The sequence below is a fragment of the Trachemys scripta genome, chromosome 5 (assembly GCF_013100865.1).
Source record: "Trachemys scripta elegans isolate TJP31775 chromosome 5, CAS_Tse_1.0, whole genome shotgun sequence".
In the NCBI taxonomy this organism is placed as follows: Eukaryota; Metazoa; Chordata; order Testudines; family Emydidae; genus Trachemys; species Trachemys scripta.
The window spans coordinates 9,473,230-9,493,169 of NC_048302.1; the positions used below are offsets into that span (position 1 = coordinate 9,473,230).

At 49.2% G+C, this 19,940-nt stretch overlaps 1 protein-coding gene across 1 annotated transcript in view; it reads right to left on the reverse strand.

The window, feature by feature from the left end:
• Positions 1 to 6,402: 6,402 nt before the first annotated feature.
• Positions 6,403 to 19,940, reverse strand: part of LOC117878591 (prolow-density lipoprotein receptor-related protein 1-like) — a 35,433-nt gene continuing 21,895 nt past the window's right edge. Inside the window, exons 19-32 of the mRNA XM_034772929.1 lie at positions 19,004 to 19,182; positions 18,086 to 18,266; positions 16,945 to 17,163; positions 15,734 to 15,917; positions 14,371 to 14,572; positions 14,127 to 14,291; positions 13,259 to 13,456; positions 12,165 to 12,711; positions 11,219 to 11,347; positions 10,627 to 10,734; positions 10,112 to 10,348; positions 8,987 to 9,506; positions 7,084 to 7,204; positions 6,403 to 6,480 (exon numbers count right to left, since the gene is read on the reverse strand). Coding sequence (XP_034628820.1) covers positions 6,451 to 6,480; positions 7,084 to 7,204; positions 8,987 to 9,506; positions 10,112 to 10,348; positions 10,627 to 10,734; positions 11,219 to 11,347; positions 12,165 to 12,711; positions 13,259 to 13,456; positions 14,127 to 14,291; positions 14,371 to 14,572; positions 15,734 to 15,917; positions 16,945 to 17,163; positions 18,086 to 18,266; positions 19,004 to 19,182 — 3,020 coding nt within the window. The 3' untranslated portion in view covers positions 6,403 to 6,450. The remainder of the gene's footprint in view (positions 6,481 to 7,083; positions 7,205 to 8,986; positions 9,507 to 10,111; positions 10,349 to 10,626; positions 10,735 to 11,218; positions 11,348 to 12,164; positions 12,712 to 13,258; positions 13,457 to 14,126; positions 14,292 to 14,370; positions 14,573 to 15,733; positions 15,918 to 16,944; positions 17,164 to 18,085; positions 18,267 to 19,003; positions 19,183 to 19,940) is intronic.

Here is a 19,940-nt window from a genome sequence, read left to right on the forward strand (position 1 = left end):
TGGGGCTGGGGACTGCTCTGCCCGCCCACCCACCCAGTGCTCAGGGGCCGGGGCGGGTGGCGGCAGGGAGGGAGAGGGCAGGGGCTCCGTTGGGGGTAGGTGGCGGGAGGGGCAGGCCTGGCCAGGGGCTAGCCTCCCACAGCTAGCGGTTCACCCACCACCCATCGGTGCAGGCCAGGCATCGCCAGGCAGTCAGTGAGATATCAGAACAAAGTCAAGTGAAGTGAGAGCCCAGCTGTGATATTGTGAACCTTGTTTTATTGTGTAATTGTGAACGTGTACTTGTGTTTTAATATCTGAAGAGTGTAAGTAGTGACTAATAAAGGACCTATTTAATGAGACACCAGAGATCTCTATTGAACTCCTATCTACACAGCAATATAAAAGAAATGCTATTACTTCTCTTGCTGCGCTTTTACATGTAATGTTTGGTGACTTTCTAAGACTGCAGAACATAGACTTTTGTTCTCCTTAATACTGTCTGTTTTCCCCTGTAGAAAATAAAAGATGCCCCCGAGGAAGCCTTCAAGAGCTCAGTATAGGAAGCGAAAAGCTCGATTGCAATCTCATTTGCAGCAAAGGGCAAACATGATGGGAAAAATATCTGAAACAGAACGTAGCCCAGGCTTTAGGCAGCAGCGATCGTCCCAGTGCAGAAGAAATAGAGGAATTTATTTGCTTAGATATGGCATGAATAAATACAGATTTAGAGATCCTAGCATGCAAATATCAGGGGGTAGCCGTGTTAGTCTGTATCTACAAAAACAACAAAGAGTCTGGTGGCACCTTAAAGACTAACAGATTTATTTGGGCATAAGCTTTCGTGAGTAAAAACCTCACTTCTTCGGATAGCATGCAAATGTATCTTATAGGACAGGGATAAACCACGCATCAAAGTCCTAAAATGAGCTACAACTGCAATAAAAAAGAAGGTTTTCAAAAGTTTAACAAATGCAGGGGCAGGATGGCGAAGCCACTCCTCACCTGGGGTTTAATGTATGCCTTTTGTATTACAAGCTTCAGTTTAAGTAGCAGGTTTCATGATCCAGGCCCAAGTGTGTGTAATCCAAACAGGAAGTAAAGGAAACAAGCAGAAAACATACTGAGTGCAGGCACATGAGTTTCCCATAACTGCCCTGCAATATTTTGAGTCTATTAAAGGCAGCTCTCAGGGCTGAGACCTCACTGCTGTGACTAACGAAGTGGGCCTTTGAAGTGGCACGCTACTGCCAGAAGGGATGATGGAAGTGGAGTGTTTTGTCCTCCCTCAACAGAGCTGTTCCTTGTGGGTATCCAGAGCTCAGCTAGTCCATAAGGAGCACAGGGACACAAGCCGGGTGAGTAGGTGCTGTGGGGGCTGGCTCAGGAGAAGGACTGGTGTGAGAGAAGGCTTTATGCTGAACTACCATCTAACCTGAGAACTGGGGTCTCCAACGCTAGGCTGAGTCACAATGTCAGGAAAATGCCCCTGTTCTGAGGATAATTAGCACATCCGTCTCCAGGGCTGTCAGACTATTCCAGTGAATCTTTGCAAGACTTAGTTTTTAAAATGGGATGTTTAGGGAAGGTATTTGGTTGTTTTTTTTTAATCTGTTTTGCAGTTTGACATAACATGTAGGTTTCAGAGGAAAAAAAACACACACACGCACACCCCAGCCTGACTGCTGCCGGCTATGGAACAGCTAACTGCATCCCCAGGGCTTGAGGTGCTTCCCCAGCACCCCCCATGGGACCCCTTATCCCAGCCCCCCTGGAGGATATACTATGGGGAAGTTTTGAGGCTGGATCCCACTCACTGCCCTCAGTGCATGCTGGCAGGTGCCCCTGCCCAGGAACCCCCGGGGGGAGGGGGGAGGGAGAGCGCTCAGAGCAAGGGACAGAGAGCTAAGCACTGCTTCTCTGCCACCAGGAATGCTGGGATACATTGAGAGGCCATCGGGGACCTGAGTCAAGGTGGGGCAACATGGACCCATGAAAGCAATAGGGGTCAGACCCTGGGTCCCACCTTAAAACAGTCTCAGAGCCTCCAGGCTCCTGGACCCTAGGGCCAAGCCCTTGCTTAGCACAACTGGTATGTGGATCATGTAAGAGGAGGATCAGGCTACAGTCTGGGCTCACATGGCTGTGTAGACACGTCCCAGAGTGTCTCTCTCTTTTAGAGATACAAAGAGTCAATGGTCTGAATTGTATTGACTGAGACTGATCCTGTCCTCAGTGCTGCCCATACTAAATGAGTCCATGCAGCCAAGCACCTGGCAGGGGCTAGACACATTTCAGTTTATTAACATGTATCAGCTGGCTGCTCATTGAGGCTAAATGCAGCAGCTAGGGCCCTACAGCTGGGAGCTCACAGGTGCAGGGGGGGCTAGCCCCCTCCCACTGAAATGGTAGCTTGTAAACCAACCTGTCCCCATCTGTGCTACAGATTTGGGGTTAGAGTTAAGGCAGGTGGCAAGTGTGCATGGCTGAGGAAAGGGGGGTGGCTAGACCTGCTTTTACAACGGTGAACTCAAGGTAAGTTGCACTGCCTGTTACCTTCTGAAGAGGAGGAAAAACAAGCACAACTCTACTGTAGGAAATGTCATTGCAAACTACAGGCACCATCTGCCTTTTGGGCCTGAAAAGAAAAGTGGGGAGGCGTGGGTTTAAAAAACACACACACAGAGCGCATCATCCTACCCTGTCACTCACACTGTGTGTAATGCAAGAGACCGTGATTCAACTGTAGCTTTTATCCTACAGAAGCCTGCACTAGCACCTGACACACTTACAACTTGTCTGATCCTTCTCATGGCTCCGCTTACAGAAGGTTTTCGCCCTTGCAAATGTTTATGGCACCAGCCACCCCTGCTCTCACAGGACAAGTACTGAAGGGGTCTCTACCTATGGGCCATATGTTTCTGAGAGAGTCATTTTAAGACAGTCAGTTCAGCCTTGCAAGCCTGCACTGTTTCTCAGGGGGTCAAATCCTATAGCCTTTTCCTGCAGTGAGGCATAAGCTTCCCCCCCACGAGCTTTAGTTTCTCTGTTATGGCTGGTGTGGTCTGTAAATCTCTGTCTTTCAGCACAGCTGCAACTGCTCTTCACAACCCTTCCAGTGCTCTTCTACCCCATGTCTGATACAGGCCCTGCTCTGCTGAGAGGCATTCCCTGGAATAAATGTACTTGAGTGCAGCTGAGTAAACCAGGACTTTTTACCTTGCTGCAGTTCCTTTGACAATAAGTATGGGAAAGATAAGTAAGCGTGAACTAGGCCTTGTGAATCTGCTTGTAGCAATAGCAGTATTATTGCTCTGTTATCTGCTTTTACAATAGTACTATTCTACATGCAACACCATTATGCTGGTGCGATGAGATGCAGGGACAAGGAGACCAGGCAGCTGGATTCTCTTCCAGGTCCTGCCCCTGGGCAAGTTCCATTAATTCCCAGTCTAGCTAGACTGGAAGCTGTCTTGTGGAGGTAATGGGGTGTGGAGAGAGTGGGTGGTGTCTGGCCCAATAGGGCCTTCTGATGGTGTATTACTGTAGCACCTAGAGTCTACAAGGAGTGGTCACTTTAGGAGTTCCTACAGGTCTACTTTATGCCCAGGCTGGGGTTTCAGGCTGGAACAGTGCATGGGACTGGTCTAGCTAGAGATAAGCTGTCATTGCCTGCTCATCACAGCTACCAGACAAAATCCAGCCTCCCTCTCCCCATTCCTGTGTGGTGGGTTACAGAGAATAGTTCTAAGCCTGCTGGGCCAGGGGTGCACCCCCTCTTAGTCACCCATCAAGCTCCAGTAGAAGCCTGAATTCTGGTTTCTCCCCGGCATGGATCCAGTCCATGGGCTGTGTTCACTGGGGCCCTTGACAGTTGCCTTGTGTGGAGTACACGATTGCCTTTAGAAAGGCTCCTAGCCCTTGTGGCTTCCTGGGGAAGCAACTGCCTGTGAGCCTGTCTAGTGCTGGCTTTGGTAGCTAAAGCAGCTCCAAGAAGGGTGGACTGCCCCCCCCCTCCCCACCTCCTGCTGTCTTAGTGCCCAAGCCTTTGTAACTCCTACAGTGACTCCATTAGATGGGCAGTGTTGTGCAAAGATCAGCCACCTGCACATGGTCCAGGGGTCTGCCTAGACCTTCCCACCCCTGCTCATCTGGCTTCACACTGTCCCTCGGGAGAGGGGCTTTTCCATGGCCCAGCAGCCTCCTGTTTCCACCTCCCACTTCCAGATTGGAAGCTAGACCCCATCCCCATGGGTTGTGATGTGCTGCAGTAATTGCACCACCTTTCCTCTTAGTCCTACGCTGCTTGTACAAGCTACTGTCCACCCCCTTCTCCAGCAGGCAGGGCTGTTCCTGCCTCCAATTCTAGCTCTACAGAGCAGCTCTAGGGCTTTGTTTCTAGCATTTGGTTGGAGATTTTAATCGAATACACAAACTCGTGCAGCTTCCTTAACTGACAGGCAGCAGAACAGCCTGACCTACTCTGCTCCCAAGCTGGAGAGCTTCCAGCTCCCACCCCTGGAACATGAAGCCAGCAGGGAGAGATTTGGCCAGTTTCCTGTAACCAGCACAGGACTCACTCCTGGGGATGGCATTAACTCTGCCTTATTTTTCACTTCAAAAGAGCATTACAAGTTTTTCTAAAGTGGTCAAAGCAAACTGTTTGGACTCCAAATCTTTTCACCCCAAAGTGGTGTGAAGTTCAGCATATAGTTTGTTGTCCCAAAAATGTATAGTTTTGCCCAGCTCTGTTAGATGACCCCCTACCCTTCAGGGAGGTTAGCACCTCAGGCAGGTGCTGTGTGGGGTTGAGACAGCAGGTTTCTAGAGTTAGGTTGTGGTGAACAGTCTGGGAGGGGGAAGGTCCTGCTAGGACAGCAATTCCCTATTGACAGACACCAACATCTGCTATTTGCATAGCTGCTACTGCCACTTCCCTCAGAAGGCCCCTCCCTGTCCCTCTGAGGGCAACAGGGCACCTTGAACCTCCAAGGTAGGAGGTAAGTCACCAGCTGGAGCTGCTACAATTCAGATGGTGTCACAGATCCAGCTGGGTGCCCTCTTTCAGCCACCCACCAGAAAGCTGTGAAGGGAATCCAGGCCCCTACATCCCCAGCTGCTCCAAGCCTCTTGGAGCCTAGCCCCTGCCCTAGTTGTGGGGTCCTAGCACTTTGGGTGCAGACCCCATCCTGAGAACTGGAGCCTGCTGTCTAGTTGCCTAGACCTTGAGCTCCCTGCTGACCTCAGACTCTCCTGCACTTAGAGACCCTCTTCCAGAATTCCACCCCAAGGGGTGAGCCTTTGGGTCACTGGTAACTCTCCAGTGAGACAGTACATATGACATGCATACCACAGTGTACAGGCCATTTATGATAGGAACATCCTCTCTGCAATGCCCCTCACTAGCTCATCCTTCTCCTGGGAGGGGACCATCTGGGCTCAGGAAAGTATGCAGGGTTTCTAGCCTACCTGAAGCAGGGGAGCATGTAGGGTGGTGCCTCATTCAGAGGGGTTTTCCCCAGCTTCCCTCCTGTCCAATGCTGCCTCTTGCTTAGAGCCTTCCAGTCACCTCCAGCAGGAGGCACCATGCCAAGCTCTAGCCACATCTGTAGAATGCCTGGCTCCCTTGGGAGCCTGAGTCTAGTTGGGTCTCTCCTTCCCCACTGGAAGTTTGGGGCAGCCAGGTGAGATTTCATTCCCTAGACACTCTGCAGGACCTTGTTTGGCAAACTAGGGCACTAGCACAAGGTACTTCAGACAACCGAGGTGAGTCCATTAAGCCACATTCTACTGAAGGGTAGAGGCAAAAGCACATGCTCTCATTTGGCTAGTGTAGGGCTAAGAGGTTGTGGTAACCCTTTGACCTCAGTGCACTTCAAAGGCAAAAGTTCTCTAGATGAACCTGGCCTTGTCTGTTAGAAGCCCAGATGGTGCAGACCAGTTAGCCAAGCATGTCTGATCAGTTTAAGAGGCATGGGAAAAGGGTTAATTTTACTCCACTCACAAGACATCACTGTGTGGCTCCCATTTCATTAGTATTTGGGGGGGGGAAGAAATAATCTTTACTGTTTGGGGTTTAGCATCAGCTACCACCAGTATTGCAAGCTTACTGCTTACCCAAGCTGCTCAAGCCAAGTCTGCAGCCCTACACAGGAGTTACAAACTTTAGGCTTTTCCTTCAGTTACTCTTGGGTACAGCACTGTCCTTGCAAGGAAAGGCTGAGCCTGGCCCTCCAGAAGAGGGATAGCCACCCAACTGCATGTCACTGTTGTACAGATGTGATAAAACATGAATCTGCTTAAGTAGCCATATTTGCATCAGAACATCCATACCTGAAGAGGAGATATTGACCAGGAACTATTTACTGACCAGAATTTGCACCAATACCAAGTGGAGGGATTTGTGGCTAAGACACAGAAGGATTCTGCAAATGTTACTTTATTGAGAGAATTTGAGTTTCCAACATGAAGTTATTCTGTCTTCATAGGAGTTACCAGCTCCTGCAAGGAGACAAGAGAAAGCATTAGATTTTGGCATTAGTTTGTATCCAAAAAGGTAGAATTAGTCTCCCTGACACTGCACTGCGATCGGTTAGTTGGGGAGTGGTGCCCTGTGCCTGAGGACCTGGCCAGTTTACTGCCCATGTGATCAACCCATGCAAAGTTTCGCATTAAGTGAATAGCTGCTGGCCCTTGGTCTCCAACCAAGAGGCTTCTTAGATGCAAGCCAAAAGAGTGGCCATTTCCAGTCCTTGGAGCAGTTAGGGCTCCAAGAACCTAATTTTTAGCAGGCTGAGCAGTCTAGTAGCGTTTGCTTTAGGGAGTGCTGCCCTGTAGGCCTGACTTGGATGCTTAGTGGTCAGTGTCTTCCCCTGTTTGGTGTAGTACAGGGGATAGGGTGTGCATTTAAGCCACTGGGTCTTTTAAAAGGGCTTTGAGAAAGGTTGGATAAGTTCACAGGCACATTTAGGCCCTGTGCCAATAGAAGTAACATTCCCTCCCCCACCCTCTAGAAAGGTTTAGTCAGATAGGTCAGGCCCATAGGATGCTTGGCTGACCAAGTCAGAGGTATTGGAGTCTAGGAGACTCTAGTTGCCTTCTCACCTGTTCTCTGTCATAGGCTTCATTGATGAAGGTCTCATTGTTTGTGAGGTTCTCTTCTTCCCCAAGGTCACTGTCTTTGTGGTAGCTGGTCAGAGTCCTAGAGGATGCTGTACTGGAGGTCCTGCATTAGGAGAGTAAACACTTCTGAATCAGTTGTACTCCATTGCATTGTAGTTAGTAGGAACCAATGAGTGGTCAGTCCTCTGTTAGGAGCCTTGGACCAAAAACCTAGCATGAGAATTGCTATTCAAAATAGCAATTCAGGGACACCACAGGTAGCAGTGAGTGGTGGCTTTTGACAGCAATGGAGGCACTGGTAGGACAGTGTTTGCCAAGTCCCATTCTAGACAGACATGTGCCTCCTCTGTTGCCCTAAGGAGTTTTACCCCCTCCACCACCAGCCATAAAAATCCTGCAGTGGGGATGGTCTTGAGGTGATGCTTGTAGGGTGTCAGGTTTAAAGCCTTTTGTTGCATCATATTGCAAGAAGCTGGAGTCTAATGCATTGAAACCCTCCCAATTCCATGATCCCCAGGTTAACTATTAAGTTGTCTAGCAAGATTGGTTGTCACAGTCTTCAGAACGGCAGTTCTAGGAGTACTTCTATTTACAGCCCTCCAGAAAACAAGCATTTGGTTTTGTTCCAACAGCAGGTGTAAGACAAGTGAAGAGCACATCTACATTTTAAGTTGGAGGTATAGTTAGCAGGTTATACCTGTACTAGGCCTGGTCAAGTGGTCTCAAGATGGAGATACAACTTTTGGCTCTAATGTCGCTATACTGTTAAAGGCATTTTGCCACAATTAGGGATTCAAACTTCACAGCATGCCGTAGAGATAGTTGTGGCAGATGTCTCTTTAGGCCAGTTGAATTCAAGACACTGTACTAAGTTCCCAGTAATGCCAGTGACCCCCTAATGGTTGGCATATGCCAGAGGCTTGAGTGTTGGTGGCCTATGGGATTTTAGGAAGTGGTCTGCAGAAGCAGCTGGGAAAGGCCCTGCCCTACACCCTATGAAGTAGGCACCAGTCAGGTTCACCTTTTCACCTTCTGACTTGGTGTGGAGTCTCCACAGGAAGTGACAAGAATGGGGGACTGAGATGGAGGGGAAGGAAGCAACCCATTCACAGCCCCCAGTCTGTGGGAGCTGATTTAGTGCAGTTTAAGCAGCTTGGATCTGGCAAGCCTTAAGGGTGGCCTGGGGAAAGGCCACCAGCAACAGCTTTGTGATGGCGGGTGTACACCATTTTAAGGCACCCAGCTTTGCTAGTTTAGAGCCATGCTTCTTGTACTTTGAATGAGACTTTACTCTTGCTATATCAGCAAGAAGGCTGCTCTCTGCTAGATACCATATTAGGGAATAGGTAAGGAGTCCTAGTTGCACGAGGCTTGTAAGTGTGATGAGACAGCCCTGAGGTAGCCTGTCAGCACACATGAGGTTAGGCTGTTTGGAGAGGTTCTTTACCTTAGAAAGAGTCCAAGATAACCCCCTCTCCCAAACAAGGATTTAATAGTCCATGTGTGTAGGAAGCACCTGTTAGCAATACAGTCCAGTGTGGGCAGCCAAGTTACAACTGCTTGCTACATACATAGAGATTCACAGAACCAGACCAGAAGGGACTGTTTAACCACCTACACAGCACTAAGTTGACACCTTGTTTGTGCTTCATGAGCAGTTCAAACAGAGCATTTGGAGGAATCGGAACCAGGCTTCCCCCAATACTGTGCGGTGTACATTACACCAGACTGCATTAACCATTAGTGAAAGTAAAGGCTGACGTTTGGTTCAGTCAACAAGCTCCTATTACTGCTGACACATTTTAGAGACCAAACATTCAGGTAGCCAGTGATCAGCTGGTGGGAACAATTCTCATTATGAAATCAGACATAAGGAGAGTCTTACCTCTTTCTTGTGTGTTGCCTCCTCATGTAGAGGAAAGCTCCCACCATTGCCATGACTACTAGCAAGACTACAGCTATGCCCAAGATAATGGGACCAGTGGTAGATGTGACTTCTGTCTTTTCACAGTAATCACCACTGTACCCCAACATGCAGCTACACTTCACTCTGTCCTCTTCAATGGTGCAGTCCCCTCTCATGTTACAGGTTTCACTGCTGCAAGGTTGGGGCTCTGGACCACTTTCAACGCTCTCAGGTGATGGGGAAGGTTCTTCTTTATATTCCCACATACTAGATACAGTGGTCCTGCTTTCTCTGTATGGGGGAGGGGTCTGTATAGCTGGGGTTTTTCTTCTGGGGTATTTTGTCCCTTTTGGATACGGGTATTGGGTTCCAGTGATAGGTCTTTTGGTGGTTGTCTGGACACGTGTTGGTGCTACCACTTCCTCTTCCTTTCTGAAGCCTGGCTTTGCTGGAGTTGGGGCGGTTGTAGACCTGGGTTTCTTTCTGTCCAGGTAGTTGCCTAGAGGAGGAGAGAGTGTTTGATCCAATTTTATTGGAAGAGCTGGTTTGGAGTTTAGTTTATCTTAAGTGGATTAAAGGATAAGCTGATTATGGCTTGGGTAAAGGGGACAAGAGCTAAAAGTTACCTGGGATAATGTACTGCATTAACATGCGGGACCTCTCACCTGGTCTGCCTGCAGTGAGGCACACCTGATCAGTGACTCGGATAGTGAATCCAGAGAGGTTTATGGTGTTTGGACAAGAGGCTGGTGGCCATAGAGGTGTTAGAGTTCCAGGGGCATGGGAAGGGTCTTCCCTGCATCCCTTGAGCAACAAAGATCAGTGCTGTGCTTCAGAGACATTGCTGCCTACCATGGATCTTCTGTTGGAGAATGGATGCAGGTTTCACATGGCAGACCATAGTGATACCAAAGCATGTGTTTGGTAGACATGAAGAGGACTACTAGACTAATTGACCAGTAGCTGTTAAGCTAACAGGACAAATCCCATCTTGGAAAATGGAGTAGGGAAGATTTGGTTAGGGTTAGATGTTTATGGGGTGTTATAAAAAAGTCTTTGGTGCCAGACCTCTAGGTGTGCCACAGTGTGGCAAGAGTTACTCACAAGCCAGCTCATCAGATCCATCCAAGCAGTCGTTGTGGCCATCACAAGCTTGCTCCCTGGTAAAGCATTTCAGATGATCTTTGCAGGCTTCAAGTGGTTCAGGGCACGTCACAGCTCTAGTACATTCAGTACCATCCTCCAGATGGTACCCGACGGTGCATTTGCAGACCCTTCCCTGATGGTTTGGCAAGCAGAACTGGCTGCACCCCCCATTGTTCTCCGAACAGCCGTTACTGCCTATGAATGGAAAAGGCGTGACACAAGGGTGACTACCATTCTTAAAACAATATGTCAGTCTCCTGAACGGAGGAGGTCAGTTGGCAGGAGGATGTCTAGACTGGTGTCCCAACTAGAACGCCTTTCATATGGTTGTCATCACCTCAAATGGAGGGAGACCAAGACGACAAACACAGGTAGACCAGCTTAATGCCATGGAGACAGTCTCTAGGAGGGGGTTTTAATTCTGGTATTATCAGGATTTCACCCCTTATACCACAGCAGAGTTTTAGACTCACCTTGTTGGGTGAACTTGCTGTAGATTTTTAAGTCCACAATCTTCTGGTCCACTTGAAACCACCAGTTTTCCATAAGTTCCAGTTTGCTATGCCACACTCTAGTTGAGCCTAGCAGACAGAAAGACACTGATTCAGTACTACAAGTCAGCTTTCCACTTGCACTAATTATACATGCAGCACTAACAGTGAGGTGTATGTGCCAATATGAAATTTCTCTTAGGGTACAAGGATCTGCTAGAAACTGACAGTTTGAGCCAGAAGTTCAAGAGGTCATCTCTACACATTCAGGATGTATCTGCAGGAAGACATACGAAACTAGAACTGTCTCACTCTGGCTTGAGACAGGAGAATTTACAAGACTAGGATGACCCAAAGGCCATACATAGAGGGTCTCTCCCTGCCCCCCACCCCCAAAGGTGGGCTACATTAGGTACCACTTGCAGAAGTCCAATTTGTGCAATTAGAGTGCAGGGTTTTAGACTATGATATTGGGGGGAAGTCCTATCCATTCTAAGAGTTGCTCTCCTTGGAGATGTTCCTTTTATTAGTTTAAGGGACATTATGGAAGGGTCTGTTATTGCAACTGCCTTACCATTGCGGGTTGGGGTTGTCCAGACCATCATCCCTTCACCAGCCGCAAAGAGCATGAGGCCATGCAGCCCTCCCCGAATTAGCCTGAACCTGGAACCATCCAGCTGAATGCTTTCAACGACACCTTTCACTATAAGAGGAAACATCTTGTTCATGTTTCAGAGAGAAGAAGATTGACACAGATGTAGCAATGAGACTTATTCAGCTAGGCTGGATAAAACACATGAAGCAAGAGGTGTTAATGAACAGCAGGTCTCAACCCTTAGACAGTAATGGGGTGCATGCTTGTGTAGCATCACCAAGCTCTGGTGGGGCAGTTCTGTTTGTGACCTATTTATAGAGGCTTGCAGGTAGCAGGCTAGTGTAATGTTTCTCAGAGTGGACTCATTGCTTTGCTGAGAGGCCTGGCCTTTCTAGTGTATCATAAGTCAGTGTGCTGTACCAATATCTAGCCACATACCACATGGACATATCACATACCAGCTGTAGTCACCAATTCTATTGGTCATGCTCCCAATAAAAAAGTATGACATGCATTTGAGACAGGCTCACATTAAGTTCTGCACTTTGATTTTAGGATGCCTGCTCCAGCAGTGGCACAGCATACCACTTTACACAACTACACTGTAGGGGAGGTCATAGCCAAGCAACATTTGGGTTATAAGCTTACAATTCTGAGCTGTGGTTTTGCCATCTTCCACAGAAGATAAGCAGGCATTCTGTTTGGCTAAGGCAATGCTTGCCTACAGGAATAGATGTGTGTTGGAACCAGACTACATGGGTCTCAAATAGGCCTTGCAGTGAACAACATGCACCAGTAGCAAGTTCTCCTGTAGCTGTGCACCAGCCATACCGAGAGACTCCCTGCCCTGGAGAGTTTGCACCTTAGTCGAGCCACATTGGCAAGCTCCTGTATTCCCCAGGAGAGCCAGGTCTCCTGTACTTACTGTGGTCAGCCCAGTAGAGCCGAGTGCCAAAATCTCCAAAAGTTAAGCCAACTGGCATTTGGGATTTCCTCCAGAGCACTTTCCTTCTACTGCCATCCATGGAAGCACACTCAATCTTTGGGCCAGCACTATGGTTCTCCATACCCAAGTCAGCAAAGCACATCATGCTAGTAGGTGGGTGCAGCACAACAGAGACAGTGTGATAGAGCTTCTCGCTGATCAGCACAAGAGCATAGCGGCCGTTTGAAGTTGCAACTCGAATGTCTGGATTCTGGCTGTCAATCCAGTAGATGTTGCCACTCAGCCAGTCGAGAGCTAGAGATACCACAGTGCCCCCCACTGACACCACTCTCTTCCAGGACAGCTTGCCAGAATCCTTGATTCTCAACAGCCTGATGTAGCCATCTTCCCGATCAGCAAAGTAGAGGGACTTATCCCGCACTGAATAGTCTATTGCTGTCAAGTAATCCACATTGGTAAGAGGGAAAACTCTGTGCTCAGGAAGAGTTTCCCCCCTGGCTGCAGGGGACAGCTTTTTCAGATATACCTGGAGTTAAAGAGAAAAGATTGAAATTAGTCCTGTTGTGCTTTAAGTCTGAGATTTACTGTAGGCTTCCCAGAGAGGGGGAAAGAGGGGAGAAAGCATGAGGATACATTCCTAGATCAGCCAATCACTGTTCTAGTCTCAGAGTTGCAAGGGACAGATTTCACTTTCTGAACCAAGGTTTGGCAGATTATGGTTTCACCATGAGGGTGGAGTCTAGTGCTCCCCACTGATGTTGGGGCTCATACAGAGGTGATGGATAGAATCGGAGTTCATTTGGCCAGTCATGCAGAAGTACATTCACATTTCAAGGAACACACTAGGTTGTCTTTACTGGGGAGACCACAATAAGCAAGTTTGAGTCAGCTTGTTGTTACTTAACATAACACTGGAGCCATTTCTTGGCTCATTCCAGTAAGCTGTGGGTTATAGTCTGTCCTAGGACAGAGCCACTGCAGGTTGTTACAGAATCCTCTCTAGTCATGTGTCTTGAGAGAGCTATCCTATGGGACATGCTTATTTTCTGTCTGTCCCTGTAGCAGAGGGGTACCTGAGTAATCACTGTTGGGGCAACCAGGAACATGAATGCTGAATCCTTAAGAGGAATGCAGTTCTTCTCATCAGCAAGCACTTCTCCGATTGGACAGCGACAGCTTCCTTTGTGGTTTGGGTTCAGGAGACATAAGTGGGAGCAGCCAAGTTCCCGACAAGGGTTAGAGGCCATTGGTTGTAGCACTTCATGCATGATCTAAAAGAAAGGCCTGGCGGTCAGTACTAGTGAACAAAGCCACCACAAGTTTCTCTACAATGCAAGCCCTCTATTCCCTGGTGTTTGTTTTCCTCATGCAACTATACACCAGAAAGGCCACCTGGGGTCCACAACAGGAAGCAATTGGTTTACATTAACCTTTGAGTGGAGGCCCAGCAGGGAGGGTAACTGGTGGGACCAAATTTGAGGAAACATGTGATTAGTGTTAGGGAAGAACCAGTGCGGAGGAAGACTCATACAGGGGTTAGCTGCAGGCTGGCCCTTGGTACCAGGAGACAAAGTTGTATGTTCAGAAGAATCAGAGTTTGTGTCTCATATGAGGGGTCATATTTGACTAGTTCTGAGTCACTACAGGTGCGGCCACTAAGGAATCAGGACCCAGGAAACCATTTTGAATGGCAACATGGGGGGGGGTTAAAGATTTCTCCCTAGATGCTTGGCTCCCCTTCAAGAGGCCACCCCACTCTTCAGGACCACCATGCGTCAGGCACAGTTCCCTGGGAATTGTTTGGTCTGGGTCATTGGGAGTCAGCAGCAGGGTAGGTTTTGTGAGAAGGAAGAAGAGCCCCAAGGTGTAGAGCTAGTGGGGGAGGGGGAGGAGAAGCATCTCTGTATTGCACAGAGTTAGAGTCTGCTGGTTTGCAGGTACCTTCAGGCCATAGGGCTGCCCGTGGCGCTTGATCAGCACAGTCCGGTTCTTGCCAGTCTTTTTGTCCACTTTCTGCACAGTCCTGGTTTTCATCTCAGACCAGTAGGTACCATCCTCAAACACGGCTACCGAGAAAGGGCTCTTGATCTGGCTCAGTTGGAACACCTAGGAGACAGGTCAAGTCCATCAGATGTGCCCAGTCTGACGACAGGCAGGCCTGCCTCTAAAGCCAGCTGCACAGTACCTTCATGCCAGTGCCATCCAGGTTGGCAGAGCCAATGCAGTGAAGCTTATCATCTGACCAGAAGATTTTCCAGCTCAGGAGGTCGAGTGCTATGCCAGTCGGCCAGCCCAGCCCTTCGTCAATGAGGACTTTCCTGTTGCTCCCATCCATGCCAGCTTGCTCTATTTGAGGTTTGTCCCCTATTTCAGACCAGTACATTAAGCTATACAATGGGGGGAGAAGGGAAGAATAGATATTTCAGCCACTTCAGTGACAATATCTGTCTGCAAAAGCAAGTCACTCATTACAATTTGCAATGCAACTATTAGAGCAGAGATTCAGAGGGGTTTTGCACTTTGGGCTGAAAGCGGAGCATTTCCATTATCTGAATATTACCACCTTGGCCTCAGACCCCAGGGTAGAGATTTTGAATTAGAGTATTTCAGACTTGGTGCTTTTAGCCCTGTAAAGCCAGCCCAGCCGCTGCTGGAGAAAAGTGTCCTCTAAATAGCTCAAATTATTGTAACTGCTGAAGATTGCTGACTGTTCAGAGCAGGAGTGCAGCTTGTCTAGACTAGGCCGGTGGCGTGTGCAGGGGCTAATACAGTTTTAGTTAGGAGCAGACGAGGGAAGATAGTCTACCATTCATCCCATGTCCTGCAGCCAGGAAGGAGCATTCCTTTCATTCCTACAGAGACTGAATTAAGCAAGGTCAAGGCTTGATTGAGTCTAGCTGTTTTGAATTGCTAGTTACTGGTTCTCCTGCAGTGAGGCAGCTACTACATCGTGTACAGCACACTGAGTACCTGTTAGGCTGACCAGATGTCCTGATTTTAGGGTCTTATATAGGCTCCTATTACCCCCCTGAACCCCCGTCCTGATTTTTCACACTTGCTGTCTGGTCCCCTTAGTACCTGTCTAGTGTCACCACATACCAGCAACAGACAGCTTTCCACAGCACTGAGCTCTGGAGGTAGTTAGGAGCCAGTAGATGGTGCAGAGGAAAGTACTGCATTGGTGCTGTCCCACCTGGACAATGGGGACATGCCTCCCCCCCAACCTCTGACCAGCCAGAACTGCAAGTTGCTGAGGCAAGCATGGTCGTGTACTAACAGCTTGCTACAGTACCCAGCTTCGGGCTGTATTCTCATCTATGTACGAAGCGCCATTGCCAGCATGGTGCGAGTTTATGTCGTGCACCACCAGTGGCTACAGAGTTAGCCACAACACTAGTTCTCATTTTTCCCATTGGATCTCAGATTAGATAGCTTAGTTCACAGGGGAGGGGGAGGAGTCACAGCCCATCTTCCATTACTGGACCATCTCTCCAGCTGGAGAGTGGCTGCTGCATTGTGAGGGTGGGACAGGAGGTTAGAGGCCTTACCCTTGCAGTGGTTGCAGAGCCAGTGAGCGAGGCTGATCTAAGTCTCCATCCAGAACCACGGTGTACTCTGGGTTGCCTCTCCAAGTGGCATTCAGGCAAGTGGCCAGCAGCTCTCCTGCGGTCCCATCTGTCCAGTAGAGATTCCTCCCAATCCAGTCCACTGCAATGCAGTCAGACTTGATGCCTGAAGCCAGAGAGCCACTTACAGGTTAGTCTTTCTGAAGAGGGCGAAGGACAGATGTCCCTGCTGAGGTAGACAAGCTTTAAGGGTGACTGATTATGTTGACTGGAGCTCTAGGGGCACTGCCCTGCTTGCTTTGTCTTGGCACTGTCTAGTGCCTGAAGGGGACCAGCTTTGGTTAGCAAAGAGGCAGCTGGATTTGATGTGCAGCCAGGAGTGTTGGTTTTAGCCTGTCCAGGTTTCAGGCTGCTACAGATGTGTGGGGCACACGAGAGCTGAGCATTGCCAAGAAGTCAGTGGGAACTAGACCCTGAAGGATCTGGAAGCTGCTGGGGGTTTTGGCACTGAAAGAGTTTGTGATCATGGGGCAAGTACACCGCTGGCCTGCCTGGTGAGAGGCCAGAGTGACTAAAACCTTTCTGCACTAGGCCTATACATGGGTATTCACAGCTTAGCTGCAGTGTCAGGCTGTCTGCAGACTCAGGAAGAAACAGCTGTTTTGGAAGTGCCTTTCCAGGAAGGCTAGAAACAGGAGCACAGTTCAGCAAGTCCTGGGGCCTGGATAATTGTGTCAGTACAGAAAACTCTTAATAGACATGGAGAGCAACGATACTGAACAGCTGATAAGCTGCACATGTCAGCCTGATTTAAGAGCCTTGGACACATCAGGCCCAATTGTCTCCAATTAAAGGGGGTGTGGGGAGAAGAGAGAAGAATTTGTCACCCAGTGCAGGCTATGCCACTTGGCTACAGACTCTCCACTTGGAGTAACTGCAGAGGCAGCCAGTAATAAGGATGCTGGAGGTACTGAAAGACAGTTGTGACCCTGCTGGAACTAGTTCCTGCAACCTGGGGCAAGTGAGACTATGAGCTTGTCTTGCTGTCTAGGCTGTGTTTTCCCTTTGTGGGGTCCTCTGAGACAGGTCACCCTGTTAAGTCTGCAGGCCAGCCACCAATCCCTTCCTGCAGGAGCCAGCAGCTAGTGATTACTGCAAGATTTGGGGAGGGAAAGTTGAATCCTACACCCCACCTTTCACAAGTGTTCCTTTCTTCTTGGTGTTCATGGTTATCCACTTGATACTTTCTGCATTGAGATCCATCCAAAAGACCTTCTGCTCCACCAAGTCGTAGTCAATAGAGAAGATGATCAGGTTCTTGTCAGTTGTTGTCAGGACATCCTCTTTCAGACTCCTCAGCCCGTAAAGCAATAGCTCAGACTGGATTGCTACCAGCAATGTTGGCTCTGACCCTACAATCAGGCAGAACCCCATGGGCAAGAGAGTGTTAGTTCCTCTAGAGCCTGTTATTGTATCTTCCCCATCCCAGCCAGACATCCCCAGCACTGGGTAGTGAGCCTTGGCTAGATATGTGAACAGGCGAAGCATGGCAAGGTGGTGGCCAGGGAGCTAAATTCCCATTGCGGAGAACCAGGGGACACTAAGGGAGACTTGTGCTAACAGCCTGGAGACCAAGGGCAACTGAGTTCTGCAGCGGGCCAGCCCTACAAGGGAGGCTGTTCTGATGTTACTGAGACCCCAATGCGGGGGATTCCCTCTGCCTCCAAGATGTCAGTGGCCAAGCTGTACCCTAGGATCACTGGCTCCCTCTAGCATCAGAGCCTTAGTATTGTATGAGCTACCCCTCCTCACACAGGGAGAGGGCATTAGCACTCATCTGCAGGAAGCTAGCAGCAGCCTGGGTGCTGCCCAATTCAGAGGCTGGGTGTCGGCTGCTAGCCAAGCTCCATGTGGGCTTGTTAGATGCATGGGCACCGACACATTAAAGCTCTGAGGAGAGGAGCAGGATTAAGGAAAGAGGACAAGAAGCCCATGTCCTGAGACTAACCTACCCTAGTTGTTCCAGGGCCCAGAATGATCAGAGCATGTGCAGAGTCCCCTCTCCACTCAGATACTGTTCAGAGGGGAACCAGGGTCTGTGGGGCTTACAGCTTCAGACATGGACCAGATTCTAGTGGGTTCCCCTGGGCTCAGGTCTCCCTGGCATGCTGGTGAGGTGTTGTTCCCTAGCCAGCTCATACAGGGACCACCAGTATCAGACTAACCTCACTACACTGAAGGGGGGTAGCGAGAGGGCTGTTGAAGTCAGCCCTGGGAAGGGCTCCGAGCCCTGTTCTGAGCACTGCAAGGAACTAAGGGCCATTGTGGTCTTACCAGTCACTTTACATGTGTGGGCGTCTGGTTCCAGCAGGTAGCCTGGGTGACAGGCACAGCTGTAGGTGCCGTTTGTATTGACACAGGTCTGACTGCATGGCTCTTGCTCTTTGCACTCATTGAGGTCTGTGCAGGAGACTCGGTTGCTGCTCAGTTTGAATCCCCATTGGCAAGCACACCTCTGAAAGCAGAGAGTTGTCAGCTCGCCATGTTCCTCTAGCGGAGTCCCCAGGGCATGGGCCATTCGGGACTCAGGCTTGCAGAGCCTACAGTAGGATCCACAGACAGGGGCCTAGTGGATGTTAGGGCCAAGAGCACTAATGGGGGCTTGGAGCAGCCCCATCACTGGGGAAGGAGGGGGATATGCTGCAGCAGTGGTTGCTTCCTCACCTCCTGCATCAGAGGAGCAGCAGCTTTCCCTGCTTCACCCCTTTGGGAGCCTGAGGGAAAGCAAGGTAGGAAACCCACTCAGCACCAGCTGAACTGCCAGCTACACCTGCTGGGGGCTCACCAGAGTGGGGCTTGCAGGTATAACATGGAGGGACAGAAATACTCAAGTCCCAGTTGTGGCCCTTGACTTGCCAATGTATGTTTAGCCTGGGCTGGACATGGACTCCCAGCAATAGGGTCACATGGACATCTAGGTGGTTCAGTATTTGGAGAGGCAGGGTATTCAGCTCATGGGGAGGAGGCTCTCAGGTGACTGGGTGTCAAGGTGTGGCCAGCCAGAGGGAGGATACAAGAGATTGGCTGCAGCTGCACTCAGGTGTGGGCTTGCTGGAGAAGGACAAGCAAGATTAGGTCTCCTACTCCCATCCTGGTAGTGGGGGAGCCAACTAGGGTTAGTTTGTCCAGACTCTGGAGGCGCCTGGTACCAAAACTAGGCAACAGGAGTTCCTTAGCGTTCCCTTTACTCACAGGTCCATCAGGTGACTGGTAGCAGATCTGAGAACAGGGCTTCCCACAGGGAGACAGACACTTTCCACCTTCATCTGACCCATCTGTACAGTCCTTCTTGCCATTACAGACCAGGGTGTAGTTGAGACAGTCATGAGTCCCACACTGGAATTCATGGCTCTGGCACTTCCTAGGCTCACCTGTTGAGACATTGGTTTTTACTGGCCACCACTCTAGGACAGATGGGGGTGTTGATGCACAGATCTATCTGTGCATCAACACTACTGAGGAGCAAGTCACAAGAGCTTAGGTTAAATAGAGGCTTAAAACTGGTCATCCTGTGACAGCTCAAGACAATGATGACGACATTTATCTTAAAATGGATTAAACTAATGGCTCAGTAGCTAGAGGCCTACAGTGCAGTACGTTGTAGTTGCCAGTACCTGGTATATGTTACATGAATTTGTAGATGTGCTACTGGCCTAGTGTTTCAAAGTGGCTGAAGTGTTATGATGCTAGAAATACTCTCCATTTAGTCATGGGCCAAACTCTGCTCCCTGTGGTCACGGATTAGATGTTGAGGGAAACCTGAGGTGAGGATACCAATTTGGCCTGGTGTTAGATCAAGTAGTTTTGAAATCCAAATCCACCTGGTTATTTGCACCATTTATGTTTTAGCATTAACAGTCAATTTTGTACTCCAGCTGAAGGCTGTAATTTGTTTCAAGTAGTTTTCACTTGGATTTTAATTGGTGAACTTCCCCATTGTCCTTTGGATTGGTCCCTGCTGTAACAGGCAAGGCAGGTAGAGGGAGGGGGAACAGATCAGAAGTCACACAAGGTAAGTGAGCTATGTATGCAAATGGAGGTGAAACCCAGACATGGAAGCTTTCCAAGTCTAAAGAGCATCTATCAAAGCAAGAGCTTTGGCAGCAGTGTCTCTTGCAGTGTAGATTAA